The following is a 25100-nucleotide window of genomic DNA, read 5'->3' as shown; positions in this document are numbered from 1 at the left end:
TCCAAGTCCGGAATTCTAACCAGAGACCACAGAAACCTCTAAACATTTTACCACCCTGTGGCTCTTACATAGGAAGTCTTTGGATTGTGGGAGGAAAGAGAAACTCCACAGACAAGGCCCTATCACACAGCATGTTCAAACCAAGACGCTGCCAACCACTACTGCACAAAGCCCCTCCGAGAACAAAACAGTGGTTGCAAATTGTTTTTACAAAATGCACAAATAAAAGCGAAACAGGTCAGTAAGAAAAGTTCCTTCCTGGTCATGAATGATGCAGCACCTGTCCCTGGCATCAAAGTGTTTTACAATAGCAAAGCTTAAAATAAAATCTCTCTGAAGGCTCAGACGGTGGTGGGAGAGAGAGAGAGAGAAACTCTTTTTGCTTCTCTCAGCTCTCCGTTGACAGATGTAGAAAGAACGATAAAAATAAAGTATCAATTGCTCATAGAAATCACAAAGTAGTATTCATCCGTCCATTCATCCAATACATCTATTTTAAGCAACTCCGTGGGGCCGGGGCAGGTTACATCCTGGACAGGTCGCCAGTCCATCACAGAAAGAGACAGAAAAGCAGACATTTGAAAAACATCCATGGAAGTATTGATAATTACTCTTCTGCCTGGAAAGTCAGGCATAAACGGATGCTCCCTTTTCTTGTAAATTGACCTTTGGCTAAGCCCCGCCCCCAAAGTTACTGTTGCTAAATCAGAAAAGCTGTTGCAGCTGACTGCATGTTTACGATGGCAGCTGTCAGTGTAGAAGTCACATCGCAACATGAGCTAGTTGGTAGTTGAATGTTAACAGTTCGTTTGAGTTTGGGGGCGGGGCTTAAGCAAAGGTCGATTCGTGTCAGGTGTTGTTTGACATCCAAAACTGAGAAAATTACAAAAAGTAGTCTTCAGTCATATGCAAGCATGTGGAGCCAAAAACATTACTAAGCTTTACAGAGCATCTTTAGCGGTATTTTCCCTCCAGAACTGGCAGTGGATATAAAGGCTGACAGATGTGCAGTGAGAATGATATATTATCTGAATCAAGATGAAAACAACATTGCCGTATTAGTTTCCCAGGTTCCTTCCCCCTTCTCTTCTTTGTCTTACACACGTGATGGATGAAAAACATGCAAAGGGTGAAGAGCAGATGTGGCCACAGGACATAAAATATGGCATTTGGTGCTCGTCTGCGGGGCTGCATACAATGAGGCAGGAAGGGGGGAAGGATTGATGATTTAAAATGTGTTTGTTAAGGGAAATGTCTAGCTTGTATATATTCATTTTCTGTACATCCAGAATGTGTATTTGCCTCAAATCCGTTCTTTTTTTTCTCTTTTTTTTTTCCCCCACATTTTTGTGTTTTGATTGTTTTGATGGTTCATTAGTTTCAGTGTTGCTACACTATCGTCTTTTATCTCTTATTAACTTATAACACAGCTGATGATGCTCACCAGTGTTTATGTCCACATGCATACATACAGACACACACATATATACAATCAGACATTTGGTGGCCAACGTCTGGTGTATCAAACCCATTGACCATGGACCAACCCTTGACCCCTACACCCCCAACTACCTTCACCCCAAGGAAAAGCCCCCACCCCCCCCCCCCCCCCCCCCCACCCCCCACCCCAGAAATGTCTCAGAGGATATCACTGAATGAAAAATGTCCTCCCCTCGCTGAATTTGGACTGGACCCCCTCCCCCAATCACACACACACACACACACACACACACACACACACACACACACACACACACACACACACACACACACACGTTACCAAAACTACATTCAAAGATTAATGCATTTACAATATCTGGCTTATGTTTTGATTTTCACATGAAATAGAAGCTGAAACTCACTGTTTGCTCTGTTTAAATGTCAGTTTCTGCATCTGCCTCTGTGCTATGAATGTCTTTGTCTTCCCCAGCCTAGCCCCATGTTCCTGTGTTTCTGCCCCCCCGCCCTGCAACCAGAGTCCGTGCTCATAGTTGTCACTATACCTAAAACACTGGAAAACACTGTGGCTACTGGCTATAGAGAGTAAATGTCAGCTTGCCCTGCAAGACAGAGCGAGAGAGGAGGGGTACACATGCACTTAGCCATTCTCCCTGAGAGAATAAAAGCAAAGCATTACTGTGCTTTCTATGTGGTGATGAAGCAGACTGAGGACTCGCAGTGGAACCCAAGAAAATAGGAGACTGCAGGAAAACTTGTACACGATGCATACGCAAGCTGAGTGTGATCACAAGCTTGCTCTCAACTGAGACAATAAGGTAAAAACACTGGATAAAAAGCAACAATGTACCTAGAGCTGCAACTCACCACTGTCCTAGGGACGGTTCAGAATTTATTAATTGACATACATTTAGTCCATTCCCCCCCCCAATCTTGGACAATAAATAAGCAAAAGGAAATGAAAAGTTCCATATTATGCAAAACTGACTTCATAATAGTTTTCTAACAGTAATCTGTGTCCCCATAGCTTGTGTATGAGGCCCCAGAAGTGAAGAAAGTCTGTCGTCTCCCTCACTTGCTCCACTTTTTAGCAAATGTGTGCTTATGCAGGTCAATCAGATATTTTCCCTTCATGACATCATGAAGGGAAGTAACCACTCCCTCTGGTACTGGATACTCTGGTTGAATGACCGCGTTTCTACAAGTCATAGCGATAAATCCACTGTAAATATCAGCACATTGTACCGATGTTTCTGACTATCTGGTATCTTTGTTAAGTGGGGACCGACTTCCTTTAGTGTCCACCATTGCAGCTAGTAACAGCAGATGTTAAAATAAGACTAACAAAAGGTACGACACTTCGAAACATCATTGTAATTGCTGTTATACGACGTTCATTAGGACAGCTTTTTGGTGAAGTTTTTAACTTCTATTACTAGCAGCAACAAGGGACACTAAAGGGCCACCTTTTGACAAGGAAACCACTTCATCTGAAACACCGGAAAGTTCTTCTCCCTGAGACGGGGCTGGAGTCGACGTGGACACACACAGACATGGAAACAGCCTGTTCTAGCTTGTTCCTGTATAGAGGGACTTTTAGACTGGAACTCAGGACCAAGGCTGGATTTTGGGGAAATATACTTTGAATACAATGTTGTTGGTCCTCTGACACCGATGTGAAATTGATATAATATGGGATCTTTAATGTTCTCCCTTCTCTTCCCCTGTAGGTTCAACGAAAATATCCCATCTGGTTTGTTTTGTGCGTAACTTTCACATGAGTGGCAGGTGATGGTGAGACCTCAGATGATGCAAATGAACTCCCTCTGAGTTTACTGTCCCCAAATCCCCTTACATTTTTCACATGAATCCTCCCAAGAGAGAAAAATCATTTGTTGACAGTCCTCTCCAGAAAGTGTGAGAGCCCAGAACAAGGTTGGCTGCACACGGTGGCCCAGTAGGCTGAACGGACTGCTGAAGCTAGCAGGTTCACATGAGAGTGTACACAGAAACCCTCCTGCCAGAGACATGTGGGAGTACATGGAGAATCAAACAGGGGAAGCGATCTGTAATATCTGTAACTGTGCTTCTTGAAAAAAAAAAAAAAAAAAGTGATACTATCACTGCCTCGGCTGTGATAGAACTGTGAAATAGACAATTCTAGGGGAGGAAAATCTAATTTGTGGTAAATTCAAACAACAGATCTTTTTCTAACCAGAGCCACTATATAACATTATAGTCACCGTTAATGGACATGGGCCTACACATGTCATTCTAATCTTCAAATTGCTGCTGGCAACCCAATACAATTCATTTTCTTTTGTTGTACTACATATTTTTATCATAACAATCTTGTAAGAGGAATGGATGTAAAACTCGGTCTGGACCAGGGGCCGGCCACATCAGGTTCTTTAGTTCTTCTGTATTGGCTCTCTGAAGCTTTCTGAAAATAAATATTTTCATCCTATTATTATCTTTTAAAAAAATTCCATTTGTATACCTGGCTTATTTTCAAACAGGCTCTCCTGGACCTAATGGTTAAAAAGGCAAAAAAAAAAAACAGAGAAGAAAAAAAAGCTGGATTGGCTAAGATAACCAAAAAAAAAAAGGCAACAATGGAGCAAAAACTGGTCAAAGGGTTCAAATGGCAAAAATGAAAACAAATGGTCAAAAGTCAAAATGGCTAAAACAACCAAACTAGCCGAATCAGTTCAAATAGGCCAAAAAGCTTAAAAATGCTAAAAAAAAAATAAAAAAAAAACAAATAAAAGCCACAAAAGCCAAATTAATTCTAAATTGAAGTCACGAAACATGAATGCATGTTTAACATATCAACAAAAAACTTTATAAGCTGTGAAATATTTTGTGATTAAAAATGTTTTGTGGCTCTGGAAGAATTTTATTTGGTAGAAAGAGACAAAAATGGCTCTTTTGATGGGAAATGACCAGGAGATCCCTGGTGTGGAGTGAAAGCAGGATGCATCCTGGACAGATGACCATTCCTTCACGGAGAGACAGAAAACCACACACTCACATTCAATCAAGGGGGGGAATTTGAAAATCATCAAAACACAGGTTTTTGGACATTGAGTGGAAACCGGAGCGTCCAGAGAGAACCCCTGCACCCACAGGCTTATAATCCCAATTAGGACATTCTGGCTCTGAGGTGTGAATACTAACCACTTCATAACCGTGCAGCCTGGCAGAGTGCATGTGAAGAAAATAATTGCCTACAATGCATCCAACATTGCTGCAAGCAATGATTTCACTGGTTCTGCCTCTTGACCTTATCATGACCATTTGCTGGCCAGAGCCCCGGGGCGCTCGCTCTGTCTGTGGGTGTCTGTGGCCCCGGCTGCAGCTGCTGCTAAACCTGCCGCTGATCGTATATGATCAATATAATGACACAAAATACTGCAGACGAGGATTTCTGTCCCCGAGTCCAATGAGAAGTATTTATAATGGTGAGAATGAACTCTCAAAGTGTGTGCGTACGTGCGTGTGCGTGTGTCTTTTGTTCTCCTTGCCGTGTTCCTTGCCGAACCTCGACCACCTGGTGTCTTTCAATCACTAAAACTCACAGCTCCATGGATTGCCCAGATGTGTGTGTGTGTGTGTGCGATCATCTTCATTCTAATAATCAGACTCAGCTGTTCAGGCATCAACTGAGCCCCAGGAAAAAGTCCCAGTGCTGACACACACACACACACACACACACACACACACACACACACACACACACACACACACACACACACACACACACACACACACACACACACACACACACACACACACACACACTCCTGGCTATCCATCCTCTAACATAACAGGAGCAGCTCGACGCTTCATGATTTTCCTCCAGAGACGACTAGCAGCCTGCGGGGGGGAATAAAGTAACCTTACATTCAGCTCAGTGCGATTTAATCTCCATTCAGAGCCACACAAATGTTTTCTTTTTATGCTTCATGGTTACTCCACGATGGATAAAGTCAATGCAATACTGAGAATAACTGAGGAATACTGAAATGATCACACTATTCATGTGATCATGTAAAAAGAATGGCTCATAATCCTATGTCAGTGCAATCATCCCTGTTATTCTGATAAATGTTTCTTCTTTTATATTTTTCACATTTGTAAAAATAGGGATCAGACGTGACAGGACCAATATACCTGATGTGCAGCATTGGATTTTGATAAATAGCCTATTTTACATTAGATGAAATGTAAACAGTCAAAATAGCCACATTAAGACTGAAGGTTTCACCAAGTTCAGCGAGACAGAACCGGATGTTTTCAAAACAACAGGAAGGTTTCGTCATGTTACAACGTACATATTGACAAAGGAGGCTGATAACACGTCTGATTAACAAGTTTGTGAAGTGCAAGTGAATGCATCCGATCTCATTATGAGAATAAATAAGGACTTTTATGTTCATTTAAATAGGCTCAATTTCTTCAACACACACGGTCTTAGTAAAAGATTATTATTAAATGTTTTAACAAGCCATTCAAAAATCACTGTCATTTATCTTTTTCATGTTTATCAGCTTTATAGCAACTGTGCTGCTTGAAAGTTGAGAAAATGCTGACTAATGCTGACTAATGTAATAAAAGTAAAAGAGCAAATCTGAAGCAGAATGTTGGCAATACTGTTCACAAATACACCCGAAAGAAGAATCCAGACAACAAGTTTGTCATTTTCTTCATTACAACTGTGTCTCTTAATCTGTCTGTGCTGATCACTCCGAATAAATTCATGGAAACTAAATGAAAATATAATAAAACATAATTCAAAACCAAATCAAAGCGTGCCGGAGTGAATAACTTTAGAGACATAGGAGCAGGAAAACAAGGTTGTTTCTGCTCCTTGTTGTAGTTTCAGACTGAGACGGGCTCCTGGTTAAAGGATCTGAGGTCTGTCTCGCTGAACTCTGGGAGCTCGCAGGGTTCATGTGTCTCCCGTCAGTCCAGCAAACAGTCTGCTGCTGCAACACCCAAAGATCAAACAGTCACACAGCGGCAGCCGCTCTTATCTCCACATGAAGCTCTGTGTGTGTGTGTGCTGTATGATGTTCACATCTCAGATGATAAACCACAGTAAACACAAGAAACTCAAGAATTGTGCCGGAAGAAACAGAAAAGACCTGAAAAGTAATAGAGAGTAAAATGTTTGTCTATAAACACCATGGCTTTAGCCAGCGAGGCGTCCAGCCGTCATTTGGACGGTCAATTTCCAGAAAAGACGGCCAAAGAAATAGCGGACGTGTCGCTCAAAGCCTCTAAAATGTATGTATAATGGCCGTCACTACTTGTCACAGTCTAATTTTGCCTAAATTCATATTTTTTTGCCAAAATATAGCGAATCATCGGCTCGATTAAAAAACACACAACTGACTTCTGGTTTGTGTTACGCCCATTAATGAGCAACGTGATTGGTCAATTGATTCCATGTTGTCCATGCGTTTTGAAAGGCGGTCAACTACAGGGGGCATAAACAAATACATGCAGTGAAGTTTATAGTTTGGTGAGTCAGGTACAGGTACAAGTACAGGTACAGGTACACGTACAAGTACAAGTGAAAACCATCACCAATTGGATGCGTCAGCAAAAATGTCAAGGAGAGAAGGAAATATGTTACTGTTAAAAAGCAAAATCTACATGTCACAATGTAGTATTTAGTAGTCCAGAATGCATTTGAATGCACCATTTAAGGTCTATATAATATATATAATATATAAAATAGAATTTACCAGCGAGAGAAACTCTTGTCTTGTCCTTTGTTTAACGCTTCTATCAGTGAACATTTCATGTTGTTGTATGGAGGACTGGGTCAGTTCTATATCATTTCCAATGAAAGTTGCGAGAAGGTTATGTTTTCGGCTGTGTGTATTTATTTATTCATTCATTCGTTTCACACTGTGATGTCGCGCCCTGACCTATCTAGTTAGCATCGAGATGAGCTAATGGCTGTCATGCTAACTTGGTTCCGCAAACAAATGTGGCGTTGGCGAAGGTCTGCGCTCTCTCCGATCTATTGTCAAGACAAATGAAACGTTCTTCCTCCAGCTTACAAGAGTTTAGTGACACTTATGTTAAAACTTGGCTCAGTGAGCAGGACAGAGAAAGACATCAGCTCTGTAGCTTCTTACCAGACTTCACCAATAGAAAAAGTAAGAAGCGCGTAGTATTCATAACTGTGTTACTCGGCCTGTACTACGAACCCGTGATACACATAGCCAGGATCTCTCTCTGTTTCCTGGGTTGACTTATCCAGACACACGTGATCCTGATAACCGTTACTGCAAAGCAGGTTATCAACTTGCTAGTTCAACACAGACCTACGTGTTCACATGAAAGGGGCGGAATTGTAGCATCTGAGCAATCACACGTGGAGAAATCCTGCTGCGCAGGTTACAGATTACTGAAGGAGCAACTATTCTCTGAGAATTTTAAGAATTAAGACACATCCACCAGACTAAAAGCAACACTGCTGACGCGTCCAACGCCAGACTATTCCGATTTGTTAATGTGTGACTTGGTGAGATCAAACAATATTAATTCATCGGACAATATAAAGGGACGGCGCTGTGATCACTCAGTTTCACTTTATTACAGCAGAAGCGTGTCGGGTTGAACTTCCTCACTGCTCTTCTTTTAGGTTAGATTCTCCATCCGGTTGTTTTGAGGCTGAGTTTCTCTTGTGTGAGTGTTTTGTGTTGGAATATTAATTCATCACTGCAACGACACGAGTAGTTCTGCGTTCTATAAATTCACGTTTCTGCAGGTCTGACAGCTGTGATCCTTAACCTCATTATTACAAATGGAGAAAAACAGACTTGGAACAAGTGAAGAACAAGAAGTTCATTCAAGGCCTCAGTGACCAGGATTTATTTTATTATATATAAATTATATGAATTAATTTCTCATCTCCTCTCGAATGCAGCTCAGCACTGAACCAATCACCAATCACCATCATTTAAGAATGGGCGGGTCATTTTCCAAAAGATCTGATTGGTCAGGAGGCGGAGCTCTGACCTCTATTCGAGAATGTAACCTGCTCTGGAGCAGGTTAGACATTCAGCATAAGTTACCGGGTTGAAAAGTGAATGAGCGTCGTAGTACTGAAAACCCAGGGTTAATCCTTGAAGTTACCTCGATAAGAGAAAATCCAGCGTCGTAGTACAGGCCTCTGGTCACCAACTCTCTGAACCAACATTCAAAAATCCATAGATTGAGTCTGTGAATGACCTCTGTTTGAATTTCCTTCATTTGAATAATGGCATCGTGGTGTCGGAGGTACTTCATTCATATATATGTGCACTACTGTCACACCTTATGCTTTCTCCTCTAAACCACTCAGCGTTATTATCGCCCTCTCCTCAGCCACGCCGTCGCCGTTAGCAACCACAATAAATCAATGCTCCACCAGCGGTGCAATGAAAACGCCGGCCCTGCATGTCAGCCTTTTTGTTGTTGTAGCTATTAGTTTTTGGCATGGTGCCTCCATACGACCAAAGACTGACAATACTTTAATCTTTTTCGTACATGCGATGCCAAAGCTCAGGTGCCCTTGAAACAAACACTTTGATCCAAAATGCTGCAGTGAAGCTGTTCAGTGGCAAACAGTGATGAGTTCAGAAGTCATGTGACGCAAACAGTCTTCAAAGATTAAAAAAAAAGTTTAAGAACTGCCGCTGTATTCTGTTGGATACACTTTGGGTTCATGTTTTAGTTAACGCCTTTAAGAAATGTATGCAAGTTTTGAAAAGTCTGGGGTCCATTTATCTTCTTGAACTAATCTCAGGTAACAATAGGTGGGCAATTGACATTGTCAAAAAAAAAGACATTGTCTTTAGATTGTTGGATAATCGGGGAGTATCCAGGAAGCAGAACCACAGACACACTAACCCAGGATTTGTTATGTTAGGTATGGCAACAGGAAAATTTCTTTAAGCTGAACGTTTTTAAGCCATTTCTACCCATTTAGATGCCATTTTAGCGATATTTAGCGAAAACAACAAAAGAAGGCCTGGAATAAATCTTAGGTATTTAATTAAATATACGTATTTAATGAAAATCAACATAGTTCTTGACGAACTGTTCCAAGTGTCTCACTGATCGCATCAATCATTTTAACAATCTTAACCCTCACTGTGAATTTTCATTGCAGTCTTTTCCATCAAAATTTGTTCTTGACATCTTTCTCAATATCCGACACCAGTGCGTCTTGGGCTCGTGTTAAAAACTTCATATTTGCAAAGAAAATATTGCGAATAATCAAGTACAAGTACAGACAATTAAGGTGAGAAATAATCCAAAAATGTCAAAGTTCTCCTTGATAATGTTTTAAAAGAGACTTTACAAGTGTATTACGGTCACTTTTTAGTCCTTCGTGAATCTAGTTTGTGAGCTTCCCATGTCCAGCACAGCAGGGGACAGATCTAACGCACTGAAGGAACCTCATCGCTCATCTATAAAGTCCTGGACTCACGTCAATGATCTTCAGCGTTTGTTCGTGAGCCAACAAGAAAAAGCTATGCAAAGTTTCTTACGTCAAGATTAAGCATGAATATTAGTGTAAATCTCATTAAGGGATTAGAGAGGGGGGGAGTGTTTTTTTTACTCAATTCGTTGAGGTTTTAAAGAATTTGTTTTGCGAGCAGTGAGTAGAGGTGATGTTTAAGGTGGGATCCTTTTAAAACCCAGCTGGCTTTCTTTTAAAAGGAGGATTCAGTCAGAGTCTGATGCTTCTGATGCTCACCCTCACCACCAGCTGCAGGTCCTTTCCACATCTTTACCGTACAGCCGGAGAAGCACTTTGAGTCAGGAGGCGCTCTCCGGAGGACCAATTAATTAATCAGGAGGGTTATGAGGCAGGCCAGCTCGTTTCAGCTTCCGAAGGAATTTAGCATTGCAGAGGTTTGAATGGCTTCTTGACAGCATTTTAAGAAGAAAAACAATACTTTAAATGGAGGTAAATGCTAAAAGTAAATGCCCAAAACTTACAAACATGTGACAGAATAGTAATCTACATTAATATCAACCCTAAAGGTTTCTTGTTAAAATTTAATCTAGAGATTAATATCAAACTCCCACAGAAATCCACACAAACCTGTATGAAACCACATCATCCCTACATCAGATGTAGCATACTGATAAATAATGCAAAACCTGCTCCGTGATCAGTTGTTCAGCCACAATAACGCTCTCCTCTGGTCATATCACCACGACAGTGATCCAGGAATAGCCTGAAGTACGTTGCGGATGTTGGGTGAGTTTAAATATAGAGACAGATGGAGAGGCAATCAAAATAGAGATAGACAAAGAGAGTAAGATGGGAGAGTGGCGAGAGTGACAAATATATTGGGTGACATTGGAGAAGAGAGCTGATAGAGATAAAGAATAGAGAGGAAAAACAGAGGGAAATGTATATAGGAGAGATTAGTGGTGAGACGGGGAGAGAGAGAGAGAGAGAGAGAGAGAGAGAGAGAGAGAGAGAGAGAGAGAGAGAGAGAGAGAGAGAGCGAGAGAGAGCTGCCAGTGTTGATCAGTCAAGTGATTGCAGATTTGTGTGTCTAAAGTATAAATAGGCACCAACGTTCAGTGGAGTTCCTGTTGTTGTCGGCCTTCACCAGTATCATTTCATTCATGCCAGAAGGGAGCATTGATAACACCCTCTGTTATCAAACTGGTACAACATCTGCTCATTGACAACTACAAGAAAACAGTAGCTTGGTGTGCTTTCTATTGATTGATCCAGTGAACAGGTGTTTAATGTCCCTGAGGAAGGTTACAGATCAAGTATTATTTGTCCTTTAGTACCAAACAACGATGCTAGAATTTGGTTAATGCTAGTTTACTTTGTGGTAAACACAGAATGCAGATTTACTACACAACATAGAATTGGCAGTTTCTGTTGCAGGGGTCCACGAAAATGCACCGCTGCCCCATGTTGGACTTTGCGGCTGGTGGGCCTGTCGCCTGCTCAGGCTGTGCCCGACAAGGAGCCGTGGGCTACCTGGTCATTAGGCGTTCGCCGGTAAACACCCCCCCCGGGCCTGGCTCTAAGGGTGTGTCTCGGTGACCCTCGTTCGTCAGGGTACACGTTCTTTCGTGTTCTTTGTTTATGGGTGAGGTGTGGACGTGTTCATCTCCAGACCTGGCCACCTTGGGTGACCCTACTAGGGGCACATGCTTCGGACGGCATAGCTCTGAAGGTCACTAGACCATACAAGCCCTTCCGCCACAACAAGGCCACAGTCCAGGAAGGGAGGGTGGCGGGCGTCACTCTTGGTGATAGAATGAGGAGCTCAGCCATTCGGGAGAGACTCAAAGTCGAGCCGCTGCACCTCCACATTGAGAGCGGCCAGCTGAGGTGGTTCATCTGATCAAGATGCCCCCTGGTCGCCTCCCTTTAGAGGTCTACCAGGCACGTCCAACTGGGAGGAGGCCCCAAGGTCGGTCCAGCACTCGCTGGAGAGATTATATCTCTGGTTTGGCCTGGGAGTGACTCAGGGTCCCCCCAGAAGAGCTGGAGGAAGTTGTGAGGGACAGGGATGCCTGGACTTCTCTGCTCTCTATACTGCCACCTAGTAAACGGACTGAGCAGGAAAGAAGATGGATGGATGGAACATAGAATTGCACATTATGAATTTAATTGACCAGTAAGGCTCCTGATAGTGAACTGAATGGATCACCATGATGTAGCAGTGTATCACAACCATGTAAAAAGTCACCTTTTGAGAAAAAGTCAAATAGATTCAAAAAATCATTATCACATGAAGGGTTGAGCCATCTTTCTGTCAAGCATCGGATAACTTAAATTAGCAAATTCTGTGATTATGGTGGGACAACACAACAATCAAACAAGCTGGTGATTATTATTTCACATGTGAAATATCATTTAAAATCATTTTTAAAAGCCACCATGGTTGTCCGTAAATCAAAACATGGATTATATGCCAACACTCTTAAATGTAGCTGCCAAAACATGGTAAAAGTAAAAAATAGTCTTATACTATGACTTATACATTGCAATATTCTCCAAGCTCTTCTAAACTATTAGTCATGATCTGCTCGGTCAAATGAGCCACAAAGGCGCTTTGTCTTCAGAATTGCATGTTACTACAGCAGGGGTCGCAACCTTCAACACTCAAAGAGCCATTTGGACCCTTTTCCCACCGAATGGAACACAGTGGGAGCTGCAAAGCTGTCTTGACAAAAAAATGAAGATAGCACTGTATACATCGATGTTAACCTCTATGCTACGTTAAAATACTGGGGAATGGCGGATCGAAAATAAATAGAATAAACAAATCGCGTCTTTAAAATGAACCAAACACATCTAAATAAATGAACGCACCGAGGAGGACTCTAACACTGGTCTCCCCGCACGGCAGGTTCAATCTTTTCAATAAACTCAATTAAATTTTCCCTTTACAAAAAACACTACATAGGGGGGGGAGAGAGAGGCAGCGGCTACAATGATATTTATAAATGCAGGAGTTTGGGGGTTTTAGAACTATGAGTGGTGTGGCTTTCAATGTCATTCAGTTGTTGTGTAAATCTTGATTATTTAACGTTAAGTGAATAAATGCCACCGTCTGTGGCAGGGAGCATGAAGAAGAGAAGGACCTTCGTCAGCGTCGTTCCTCCACACAGCAGGGAGCTGCAGCAGAGGGACAAAAAAGCTGCATGCGGCTCAGGAGCCGCGGGTTGCCGACCCCTGTACTGCATCTATCACAGGAAATGAATGCCTCCTTTTGTTTCTTGCCTCTCAATGACAATACTTAGGCCCTGTTTACACGACAACGTTTCACGTGACAACACCTAATCCGCTAAATAAAAGGAGTGCGTTTACACTGCAGCAGCAGACACAGAGACAACGATGTAGTTAGTATGCCGGGCCACTGGAGGGCGCTGTTGCTTGATTTTGTAATGAAACTACACAGACGTGTGTGCAGAGAACAATACACTATAAACGTGAAGAAAATGGAGAGCACCCGATATCCGCATGGACTGATGACGCAAGTGTGTTATCAGGGTGAGTCTCAACTATTAAACTACTGATCTGGAAGATAAAACTAGAATATAGACCGCGAGTCATACCACTACGTGGCCGCCATGTTTGTTTACAACTGAATGAGCAGGAGGGAGGGGGAGAGATGTGCATGCGCAGTAACAGGCTCTGTAGCCTCCATTAGTCTCTGCAGGAGGGTTTTGCGCCGTGAAAGAATCTTTCCACCTTGCAGCCAGATTAAAAACTGCGGATACAGTGCAGCCGCACGAATTCGTTGTCGTGTAAACGGGGCCTTAGAATGGGTTAAGCGCCACAAAGTTAAAGTTCCCATATTATACAGTTTTTCAACATTTTCCCATCGGTGTCAGAGGTCCAACAACAACAATGTATTCAAAGAGTATTTCCCCAAATCCAGTCTTGGTTCTGAATTTCAGCCAGTCTAAAAGTCCTTCTAGTGATTCTACTGAGAACAGGCTGTTTCTGTGTCTATACCTTTAAATGCTAATCAGCTATGTGTCTTTTCCGGTGGCATTTGCCAGGAGAAAAACATGGCGCCCGCTCGTAATTCTAGAGGGCAGTGTTCATATACTTGTGGGATGGTCAAAGTGAGTATGCACTACAAGAGGGAGGGGTAACATTATGAAGGGAAAAGGTGAAGCAAGCACGTGACGGAGATGACAGACTTTCTTCACTTCTGGAGCCTCATGCAGGCTATGGGGACACAGATTACTGTTACAAGGCCATTATAAAGTGAATGTTGCATAATAAGACATCTTTAACACTTAAATGCAGCTCACGTGTCTTTAACATTATCACGATAAATGCAACTGATTGGCTTTATCACCTTTCGACTTGTTGGGGATAAATATGACAACATTATATTTATATTTGTCATGAGACCATACAGTGTTCCACTAATCTAAATCTAACCTGAAGACGGGTTCTGAATTTCCTCCGGGATGATCTTCCTACAGGATCAGGAGCTGTTCTTCTCTGTCACACACACACACACACACACACACACACACACAGACACACACACACACACACACACACACACACACACACACACAGAATCTTTCGCAGTGACGTCACACAGTACGCACGCTACACACTGCACTGAGTCACTTTCACTCACTTCACCTCAGCAGAGTGAAACAACATCTGTAAGCAGGAGCAGCAGCCTACGCCCAGTTCTGAGTCGGCAAGATCGCAAGTCTTGATCAAGACAGTCACCTTGTGGTCCATGAAACAACGCAGCGACGACAGAGCACCTCAGAGCCCCCAGAGAGGCCGGCCGTCGTCCAGACAAGACCCTTTCAACAAGAACTCCATACTGTAACCCAGCTGGGATCCATTACTTGAAGTGTCATGAGTATAAAGATGGAATATTTGTGTGCTTATTCATCACAGAGGCATCTGATCAGTCCAAAATTTACTGAGCAGAATTATATAGACTAAAGAAAAGTGTACAAAAGGTTTAATCGGGAACTAATTAAATGTCAGGAATGAATGTCAGTCGCAACGTCACAGTCGGTCCAGAAGTACATGGAGACAGAAAAAAGTGGGTCAGCCTAAATCTAAAAAAATAAAAAATCTCTTACAAGGTCTCCGAGATGCTTGAAACAATGTATTATTAACAACTTTAAAAGCCTAAATTGGGACGGTTTTAAATGTCAAGGGTATGTTCAGTGTGTAAAGTATGAGTATCAAACTAATGTTTGATATAAGTGCAATTTTATTATCTATATTTTTATTTGCCACACGAGACAAGGTGCGATATTTGATGTAAGTTATCGGGTTTGAAATGCTGATCGCTGTATGTACACACAAACACATGCTACAAATTCGCAGAATATACCTGAACAGACACTCAGGAGAGGTCCAATAACTTCAAAATATCCACAAAGATATATCAGGGAAGGATCAACACCAAAATAAAACTTAATAAACATACAGTATGATTAACAATCTGGTCATTATGAAAATAAAATCTGCTGACAGCTCAGGAAGAATCCGATTGAAAAACAAAGAAACTTACATTTGAGTGTCATCATCTGCTTTCTCTCCTGTTCTCTCTAATCCCCCCACCTTGCACCAGCTATAATGCTAAACTACCCTACATGTGCCAACAGGCCTCAACTATGTTCAATAGTAAATGTGATGCAAAGGAAGGTTGTAGCCTTTTTCCTACTGCAGCTGTGGTCAAAATTACAACATGCATTGACATTTGCATGCGTTATTACTTAAAGCATACTATGCTTGCTGCTGCAGGCCTCGTCTGAAAGAGGCATAAGAAATAATGTGAATGATTTAACTCATGCAGGACAGATCAATCCATTCAGATAAGCTCATACCACAGAGGGCAAAAAAATGCCAAAGTCATATAAGAATAGACAGTAACACTCCACACAACATTATTCTGAGATATAAATAGTTGCATAGCGAGGTTATGTGTGGGGAGGTTTTGGTGCAGACACAGAGATGGCTTATAAATCAAAGTTAAAGGTTAAAAAGAAGCCACACCGAGTCGGTAGGACATGCAGCAATCAGGCCGCTTTTCCGCTTCTGAAATCCGGACTCAAGAAGATGTGTGTCAGGCTTGCAGGAGCAGCTTCCCGGACGTTATGGAGGTGAAAACACGACATGAAACAGTTCGTCCCCTCCGCCGGATCACTGCGGTACCCTGCACCCAAATGCAGGCCGGCTTCCCTGCACAACCCCCCCCCCCCCCCCAAACACACACACACACCCACACACACACACACATACATCTCACACTGCAAAATAAAACCACATCCCAGGATGAAATGAGTCACGTTGTCGCCCTGTTAAATTGGCCTTACCTTTAGCTTCAGTGCCCGTCTTTTTCTTTTTTTTCCCTCCGTTGTGTCCTCCGGTGGCAAGACGTCGCCGGGTCGAATCGATGAGCGGCGCATCAATGGAGGAGCTCCGCTTTTATTCCGGCAGGGTCTTCCCTCGATTAGTCCGTTAACACACGAGGATAATTAAAGAAGCAGCGGTCCGGGAGGCGGGGAAGGGGGGGAGGGAGGGGGGGAGGGGGGGTGCGCCGTGGAGGTGTCCGCCGCTTTGGCGCAGAGGAGCGGGGCGCTGCAGCGGTGACCACCGGCCGGGAGACGCTGTCGGTGCTGCGGCTGCTGAGGATGCGGAGCCGGTGGAGGCAGGGCGGTGGTGATATCCATAGAGGTCCCCGTTTCCACCTGACACAACCTCGCTCCTTCCTCCGCCTCCTCCTCCTCCTCCTCCTCTCCGCTGGTGATGCTGGAGAGAAATATCAGCATCGGTGCGGCGCGAGCCGAGAGAGAGAGAGAGAGAGAGAGAGAGAGAGAGAGAGAGAGAGAGAGAGAGAGAGAGAGAGAGAGAGAGAGAGATTACATTACCACAGGAGGCCACCAGAGGCCGCGTGTTACCACTGAGCTTTCGGAAAATGTTCACTTTTCAAAACCTATTAAAATATATAAAAACATATAAAACTTATATAATGTCTAACAATCTTCTTTTTCACGATTTCAGATAAAGTGTGTACCAATTAAAGAGCTGGGTGTCAAGTTGTAGAATTTAGCATGTGTGGAAGCTAATGGCTAATGTCCCGCCCAACTCAGCCTCTGATTGGCTCATCTCCATTAGTTAAGTCCTTATTGGCTGATTAGGTGAAGACTGTCACAGAGAGCAAATCAGAGGCTGGTGATGGCGGGTCTACTTCTGCCTTTAGTTGTATTGTAGTATTGTAAAAGAGATTATTAATCTCAATGTGGTTCTCCTGGCTAAATAAAGGCTAAATATTGTAGTAGTATTAGGAAGTGCAATACCACACTCATCATCAGACTTGATACCAACTACTTTTTGGCATTATTTTTTAAACAAATAGTTTTAATTACAATTTTTGATTTCAAATACAATTGTCACATGACAGAACCTAAAACAACATTTCCCCCAGAAACATTGAAGTACTAAGGATGAACTGCTTATGACTACTTGCATACATAAGACATAAGCATACATACATGCAACCATGGCATAGAACACAAACACAGATGGTATGTGCCAAGTAATACCTCAAGGGGCATCAGAAACATTAAGCAGGTAGTGGCGAAATTATAAGTGAATCTGCCCTGATGTTTCAGTCTATGCTGGCATATTTATACAGTACCCAATACCGATACTTTCTGTGATTTTTTTATTATTATTTTAAATTAAAATGTCACACCTGAAAGGCAACTCAAAAGACAAAAATTGCTCTTAAGACCATTTAAGCTTCTGTCATTTATTCACATGATATAAAAAAAATAAGATCTTCTATTTAAATTCTCTGAGCGAAAAGCAAAACTTTGGAGTGAGTTACCCTATGACTTTCGGAAGGGACACACATACCACTATTTCACATTTAACCATTAATATTGATACTTTATTAGAGTAGTCGATCCTCAAATGAGTATTTTGTATCGATACCACAGAATCGGTTTGCCCAGCACTAGTGTCTGGCACTTTTGGGTGACGGGTGCTGCGTAAATAATGGATCTTAATTAGCGTAAATATTGGCTATTCGTGCAAGTATTGGTCATTCAAGCAGCACTAATTGTCAGGGTTATTGAGCACGATCGACGGCTCTTCGCACAAATAACTGATCCACATTTTTTTTAGCTTTATTTGCTCAATCGGTATACAGCATAATTCCCCCAAAGGCACTTATAGTTTTGTCTTTATAATGAAAACGTTTGTCATTATTATGATAGTTTTGTCATTAGAAAATTCTGTCACGAGAAACAGCTCAGAGCAATATTTCTTTATTGTGGCCGTTCTACGTTTTTGTACTTTACTGTAGCAGTTCTACATTTCCATACCGCTTACCTTTTTGACGAAAAAGAAGAAACTGACTGAACAATTTCAGTTCAATAAAGTTAGCACTTTAGATTGATGATTGAAAATCTTTATTTCAGACACAATAAAACAAGAACCAACAAGTACATAAATAGAAAAAAATAATTAAAAGTTACAAAAATGTTTGTGAAAGTAATGGCGATGAAGCCACAGAGAGTTAATCAGGGGCTGGTATTGCTGGTCAAGGCCTGTAGCTTTAATAGGATTAGAAATAAGCCAGCTTGTGTTCTGCTGTGAAGTAATGAAACCATACTTCAATAAGAAAATGAGGTAAATGGCCTGTGGCAGAGAGGGTGAGGCAGCACACCTGATTCACATCAGGTGTGCTGCCTCACCTCTCTGCCCATAAAGGAGGAGCCGCCCAGAGACACAGACATGACAGGTGGAGGAAACACAGAGTGTGGGAGTTTTTGTGTTTGTGTAAAACAATAAAACAATGGCGTTTGGCAGATCTGTCTCCGTGCCTCTGTGGAAGAACCTGATGGTGGTGTGCGTCACTGCCACACGGCCAAGGGTTAACAGGCATATAAACATGAACAAATCGGTTTTTACTGTATTATTATCTTACTTGCCAATGACATAAACAAACAATCAGGAACTGGGTAGGTTAAGTTATGTCCTGGCATTAAGAGAAAACAGAAAACTTTCGTTGTGCTTTGGTTGTCCGTTTTTATGACAATGGTGCTCAGAGCCACTGAAAAAGCAACTTTTTGAAAACAGCCCCCAAGGTGGAACTTGAAACTCTGTGTTTGTTGCGTGGGTGGTATGAACTTGTGAAGTTGTTTATATATTCATCCATACGTCCTCTATACTGCTTATATCCTATTCAGTTTGGTGGTGCACTGGAGCCAATATCAGCTTACTATGGGCAAGATAAGGGTCTCCAGTCCATCACATCATACACACACACAGAATCACATCATTCCCAGCTAAGGGCAATTCAGGGTCACCAATTAACCTCACATGCACGTTTTGGACTGTGGGAAGAAACCCACAGAGAACATGCAAAATCCACACGGACACAGTATTTGAACCCACATTGTGATTGTGAGATGAGAGTGCTAACTCCTACACCAACATGCAGCTCTGTGTATATATGCATGTTTTATACAAATTACTACAGTGTACATGTCTGAAGAAAAATAATCCTTATTAATATCGAAAAACATTATTTCTTAACCCGAACTAAGTGACTTTACATTATCTTTTGGGTGCTCTCGGAAGCCGTTCAATTTTTCAGTTTTGCAGTTTTGCAGCAACCAGGTCTATTATTCCCAGTAGGAAATGGGATGTTTCCCACCTATGAATTACTCCTGAACACAATATATTTAACGAAATGTTTAAATCAATACACAAATGAATGAATACAGATGAAGTAACACAGTTTACTATCAAAACTGTATATGGTTTGATTTGTTCTTTAACTTTTTCGCGTCATTTATGTTACGTCGGAGACCTTTACTGTGAAAATGAGGTCGGTGCAGCTTGTCAGCAGCAGGGCTCCTTTAAGGCCGCACGTGGGAGGGGCGGGGCTTGTGGCACTGCGGAAGCGGTCACATTCTAGAGAGGCGTAACATTGGGGCCAAATGTGACTTTTTATTTAGTCCAAGTGTCTCCGGCGTGTGACACACTTCACCCGAGAAGCTGTCGCTGTGTCGTGGAGCTGGTCTCGCAAGAAAAATGTCAGACTCGATTAAAAACGTCGCTTTATTTGGAACCACGGGGATGACGGGGCTGGCGACCCTGCCGCAAGCCGTGGCTGCAGGTGAGGCGCGCGAGCCGAGGAGCAATATAGAATATAATAGAATAAGTAGAGGCTAAAAGGCCACTGAATTTGGATCTTGCTGGGTTTATAACACTATAACTACTGTATAAGTTATTAGCCAATATGCACAAGTTATTAGAAAATAAAAAAAGATTATTAAAATGTTTCCTTAAAATGTTTCTAACAATAAAAAAGTTACTACCAGTTATACTTATATAATTAATAAGTAAACTAAATGTTTTATTCTATTCTAAATGTATCAAGTCACGAGCAAAGCTGTTGTGATGGTTAGTTTTGTCATTAAATTGTAGTAAAACATTGAAAAAACTGCACTATAGCAGTTTCATCAGTACCTTTTCATATTTCGCATTTACATTTATTTAAATGCAAAAAGTGCTTAACTCCTTTCTTTTTTGGGTCAATGTTATGTTTTTAAATATAATTTTTTTGTATTGCTATTATTATTTCCTACTTATTTCATTTATTTACTTTTAAATTTTTATTGTTTTAATGGTTATTTTTATTTATTTTATCTTAAGTTGCATCCTTTGTACTTTTGTTTTTCGTTGAATGTTTTGTTTCCTTTCCTTTTAATTTTTTAATAATCTCAAACAAGTCTCAACAAAAAATAAGTTTAGTTGTCATTCAGGTATTCTTTATATTCACATTTGAAAGTGGATAAATACACTGAAACTTTCCATTCCTGCTGGTTTTTTTAACCACGATTCCTGAAAAACAGTCAGAAATAGAAAGTCCAACCTCCCAAAATAACACGCACCAACTCTTTATGTCGTATGAATAATTTGATTCATCGGCATTTTTCAATTCCCTTTTCTCCCGCTCAACACTCCGCGTAGATAATGATGACTCATGTTGGCTGTTATGTGACAAGGCAGGATTTTGCTGAGTCACAGAGAGCTGATAGCAGAAGGCCGCCGGTTATCTGGCCTGCACACTGAGGGTGGGATCCATCATGTCAGGGAGCCGCGGGAGGCGTTAGCAGAAGAAAGACCAGTCCTGTCCTCCTGTTGTTCACTTTGAATGGGAATCCCACTCACGCTGTCCAACAGCGACTGCTCATCAAACACACAGGTGAAGGTGACAGTTGCCTCGGCTGAAACGGTCAGGCGTGACAGATTCTCAGTTTCCTGCTTCCTCTCCCACTCGTGCATGACACCCCGTGAGATTTAAATAAATCCAGAATCCAGGAAATAAAGTCTTAACTTACTGCTCGTTTACAAGTTGGCTGCATTCATGATGACGTGACTCACCCTCGTGTTCAGGTTACAATGTGACGGTGCTGGTACGCGACCCCAGCAAACTGCCCGCCGACCACAAGGCGTCCACCGTGGTGGTCGGAGACGTCCTGAATAAGGAAGACATTAAGAAGACGATGGAGGGGCAGGACGCTGTCATCATCATCCTCGGAACCAGGAACGACCTCAGTAAGTTTTGAAAAAAAAATTCAATTCAAAGATATCAAATATAAAATAAAAAAGAAGGCAGACAGAAGCTCTGCAAACAAACAAACAGAAAACAATGCAGTCATTTTGATCAATGTTTGTTTGTTTGTTTTTTATTTACATGTCCAAAACATAAACAAAAAGAAACAACAACAAAAAGGCAAACGTCCAAATGAGTAATCAGACAACAGAGATCACACAACCACACACACACGCACGCACGCACGCGCACACACACGCACGCACGCACGCACGCACGCACACACACACACACACACACACACCAATTTTACAATATGTTTTGCATGTTTGAAAGGGGGGAGGAAGAAGTATAACTTTCTATAACTCCCCCCACAATCTGAGTCACCAAACACCAAAATCAATCCACTTTCACTATTTCTGATTTCAGCACTCGGGACGCTTCACGCCACACGTACAAATGAAAGCACAGATTATGAAAATACGAAGGTATATCATTTATGAGAGGAAAATAGGAACGTGTGAAACATAAAACTCACAAGCCAGGTGTTGATGAGATACAGGACGTTGTTGACTCTTCACTGGTTAAACTGGGAGATTCTTTACATTTCTCACAAGGATTGTTTGTCTTACGCAGCATTAATAAAAGTTATGTTTTAATTGACATGTAGCCAAGGGATTGGCAATAAAACACTTTTTGTAGGACCAGAGGGGCCAAAACTACTCTCTTAAAGGATAAAAGTGCAGTTTCCTCTTTGTTTTCAGTGGAATTACTATGAATCTATTGTATTGATGTGACTCCATTCCTATTGATTTAATTATCTTCCCTGTTGATTATTGTTTCTGTCACTGCTCTGATCCTCTGAGCTCTTTGTCTTCACATGGAGCGATGGAGACAAAAAGTAAATATTCAAGTGAAGCAACTGAAAGATTTGCTCAAGTATAGCAAAAAAGTACAACTACTTTAATTGTGACTTGTTATAAAACCTTTTTTTTTCTGTTTACAAAAAGGTTTGTAAGTGTGGAAAAACACACATTGAGTTATTTGCTTATTCAATGTGTCCACGTGTGATCCTCCAATCAGCTTCTGGGTTTCTTTTATTTGTACTTCTTGCAAACTTTGCTCTCTTTGCGTTTGCAGTTTTAATTTGTTCAGCGTGTTTTCATTCCTTTACGCTGCCTTTACACAACCAATCACGTTCAGCTTACAAGTTTGAAAAGGTGTCATAGTTAAAAATATTCACTAGATGTCTCTGTTTTACGCCATGTAATACGCCACATGAGTGTGATGAATCATAAACATCCAACTATCACTGAGTGCCACTTTACTAATCCAACCTATTAGAACTATCATTTAAAACCAGTGATTAAAATGAAAACATGTGTATACAGTGATTCTCCTTTTCAAGCAAAATTAATAAAATAGAACCTTAATAATGATAATAATAATGATAATAATACCTTTATTGTCAATCAGAAGATAAACTAGCTGTTGCACATTTGAATAAACTTGTACAAAAACTCGCCATCGGACTGGTAAAGATTAAATGAAAAATTGTTCAAAATAGAGAGAGAAAAAAGAACACATATATTGATATACGTATATAAATATATATTTATTTATTTTACTATTCTTCCTACTTACATTGAAACTACTGAATATTTGTCTTTTGATGCAGTTTAACCTCTGATTAGACCTGATCAGACGATATACCACCAAAAAAATACAAATGTGAACTTTTAAATATCATTTATCAGAGACAGATTCGCCCCAAATGAGCCTCAACCTTACAAATACCTGTAAGATGTGATGAATTGGTTAAACTGTGCGTAGTGCGTCACCCGATGGAAACTTGCATTTGAGTGTGTGATGAAGCTATGAGCAGCTTTGCAGGACTTCACTAAGCACTAAGTGTGACCTCCGGTGTGCTTTGTGCTCGTCAGGCCCGACCACCATGATGTCTGAAGGTACCAAGAACATCCTGGAAGCCATGAAGGCTCGAGGGATCCGCAAAGTAATCGGCTGCATGTCAGGTTTGTCTTCTAAGAACAATAATCGAGTGTTAAAGTCGTCAACATTGTTAAATGTGAATTTTTTTCCACGCGATTCTGCCTTGACTTTTAATTCCCCGCAGCCTTCCTGCTGTGGGATCGGGCCAAAGTGCCACCCCGTCTGATTCCCGTGACAGAGGACCACGACAGGATGTACACGGCGCTGAAAACCTCAGGCCTGGACTACGTGGCCGTGATGCCGCCTCACATCGGTGGTCAGTTGTTTGGCTCTAAAAATAGAAGTTTTTCACTTTGGTTGGCCCATCTGGTCAAATCTGTTCCTCATGGGAAGATTCGTTGTGTACTTTGTTTAAGTATTTAAACCTGGAATAGCTTAATGAAGGATTAGAAATGACAAACAGTGACAATGTGTCTTTTGTCTATCAGATCCAAACAATGGCCCATCCTTGTGTTTTATCACAGCTTAGTTCTGGTTTCTTTCTCTCCACAGGCGACCTTCCTCTGACGGAGACTTACTCGGTGGCAGAGAACATGCTGAAAGGACGAGCCATCTCCAAACACGACCTGGGACATTTCTTCGTCAAGTGTCTGTCAACCTCCGAGTGGGACGGCAAGACCGTGGGACTGTGGGGAGAATACAAGTAGTGGCGGAGACGTTGTCACTAATGAGCCTCCTCCTGTGTGCCATCGGCTCCTTTTGCCACCAGACACCAGAGAAATGTGTGAACAACAAATAAAAGATGATTGTTTGTGTTTTTTGGAGGAAAAAAATCTGCTCTATTTTTTTTTTTAATGTTGGAGCATTTTTGTATTTCAGATACTTTTTATTGTAAGAATTTTAGAAAAGTGCCACAAATGTAGCAATTTGTCAGGTTTTGCCATTTTAATTCAGTTATCAATCAAACCATGTATGTTTTCTTATGGATGCTGATTCCTGCCTTTTTGTATAGCTGCTGAAAATAAAAGATTTTATCCTACGAAGGCATGCGTTGAGTCCAGGTAATGGTTGGGTTTTCCTTGGGTTTCCTCCCACAGTCCAAAACTGTGCACTTGGAGCTAAATGCGATTATAAATTGCTGATAGTTGTGAATGTGAGTGTGGGACTGTCGTTTGTTGTTCGCTGCAAGCCTCACACAACTGAACATACTCATACATGTGTCAATAAATGGGTGTGGTTAACTATATATATAGATAGAGAGATAGATATAGAGATAGATAGAGAGATAAAACCATTGACAATGTTGCACAATACAGTCACGAAGACTTACAAATGCTTTCACAACAACAAAACAAGAAGAACATGTAAAAATTACAATCTGTTGAAGAAATTATTAAAAAGTGTTCAATGTATGTCGAAGCTGCTCTGTGTGTTAATCTGGGTGTTACTCCTCATCTGACTGGTGTCCTATGAGAAGGACACCAGTCAGATGAGGAGCATGTGTGACTGTTGTGCAACTCGCTCTGATTACCTTCAACAAGTTCGCCCAAAGGCAACCAC

General features: G+C 41.5%; 2 protein-coding genes across 2 annotated transcripts in view; one reads left to right on the top strand and one right to left on the bottom strand.

The window, feature by feature from the left end:
• kcnk6 (potassium channel, subfamily K, member 6) overlaps positions 1 to 25100 on the bottom strand; it is a 242276-nt gene that overhangs the window by 185331 nt on the left and 31845 nt on the right. The window lies entirely within an intron of this gene.
• blvrb (biliverdin reductase B) lies at positions 19903 to 24579 on the top strand. The gene is made up of 5 exons (XM_080459853.1): positions 19903 to 20147; positions 21431 to 21592; positions 23534 to 23623; positions 23725 to 23856; positions 24093 to 24579. The coding sequence occupies exons 1-5, from the start codon at positions 20063 to 20065 to the stop codon at positions 24245 to 24247; spliced, it is 624 nt and encodes a 207-aa protein (XP_080315979.1). The 5' UTR covers positions 19903 to 20062; the 3' UTR covers positions 24248 to 24579.

The sequence above is a fragment of the Lipophrys pholis genome (genome assembly GCF_963383615.2).
Source record: "Lipophrys pholis genome assembly, chromosome: 3".
NCBI lineage: Eukaryota > Metazoa > Chordata > Actinopteri > Blenniiformes > Blenniidae > Lipophrys > Lipophrys pholis.
This window is presented reverse-complemented; position numbering and strand designations above follow the sequence as displayed.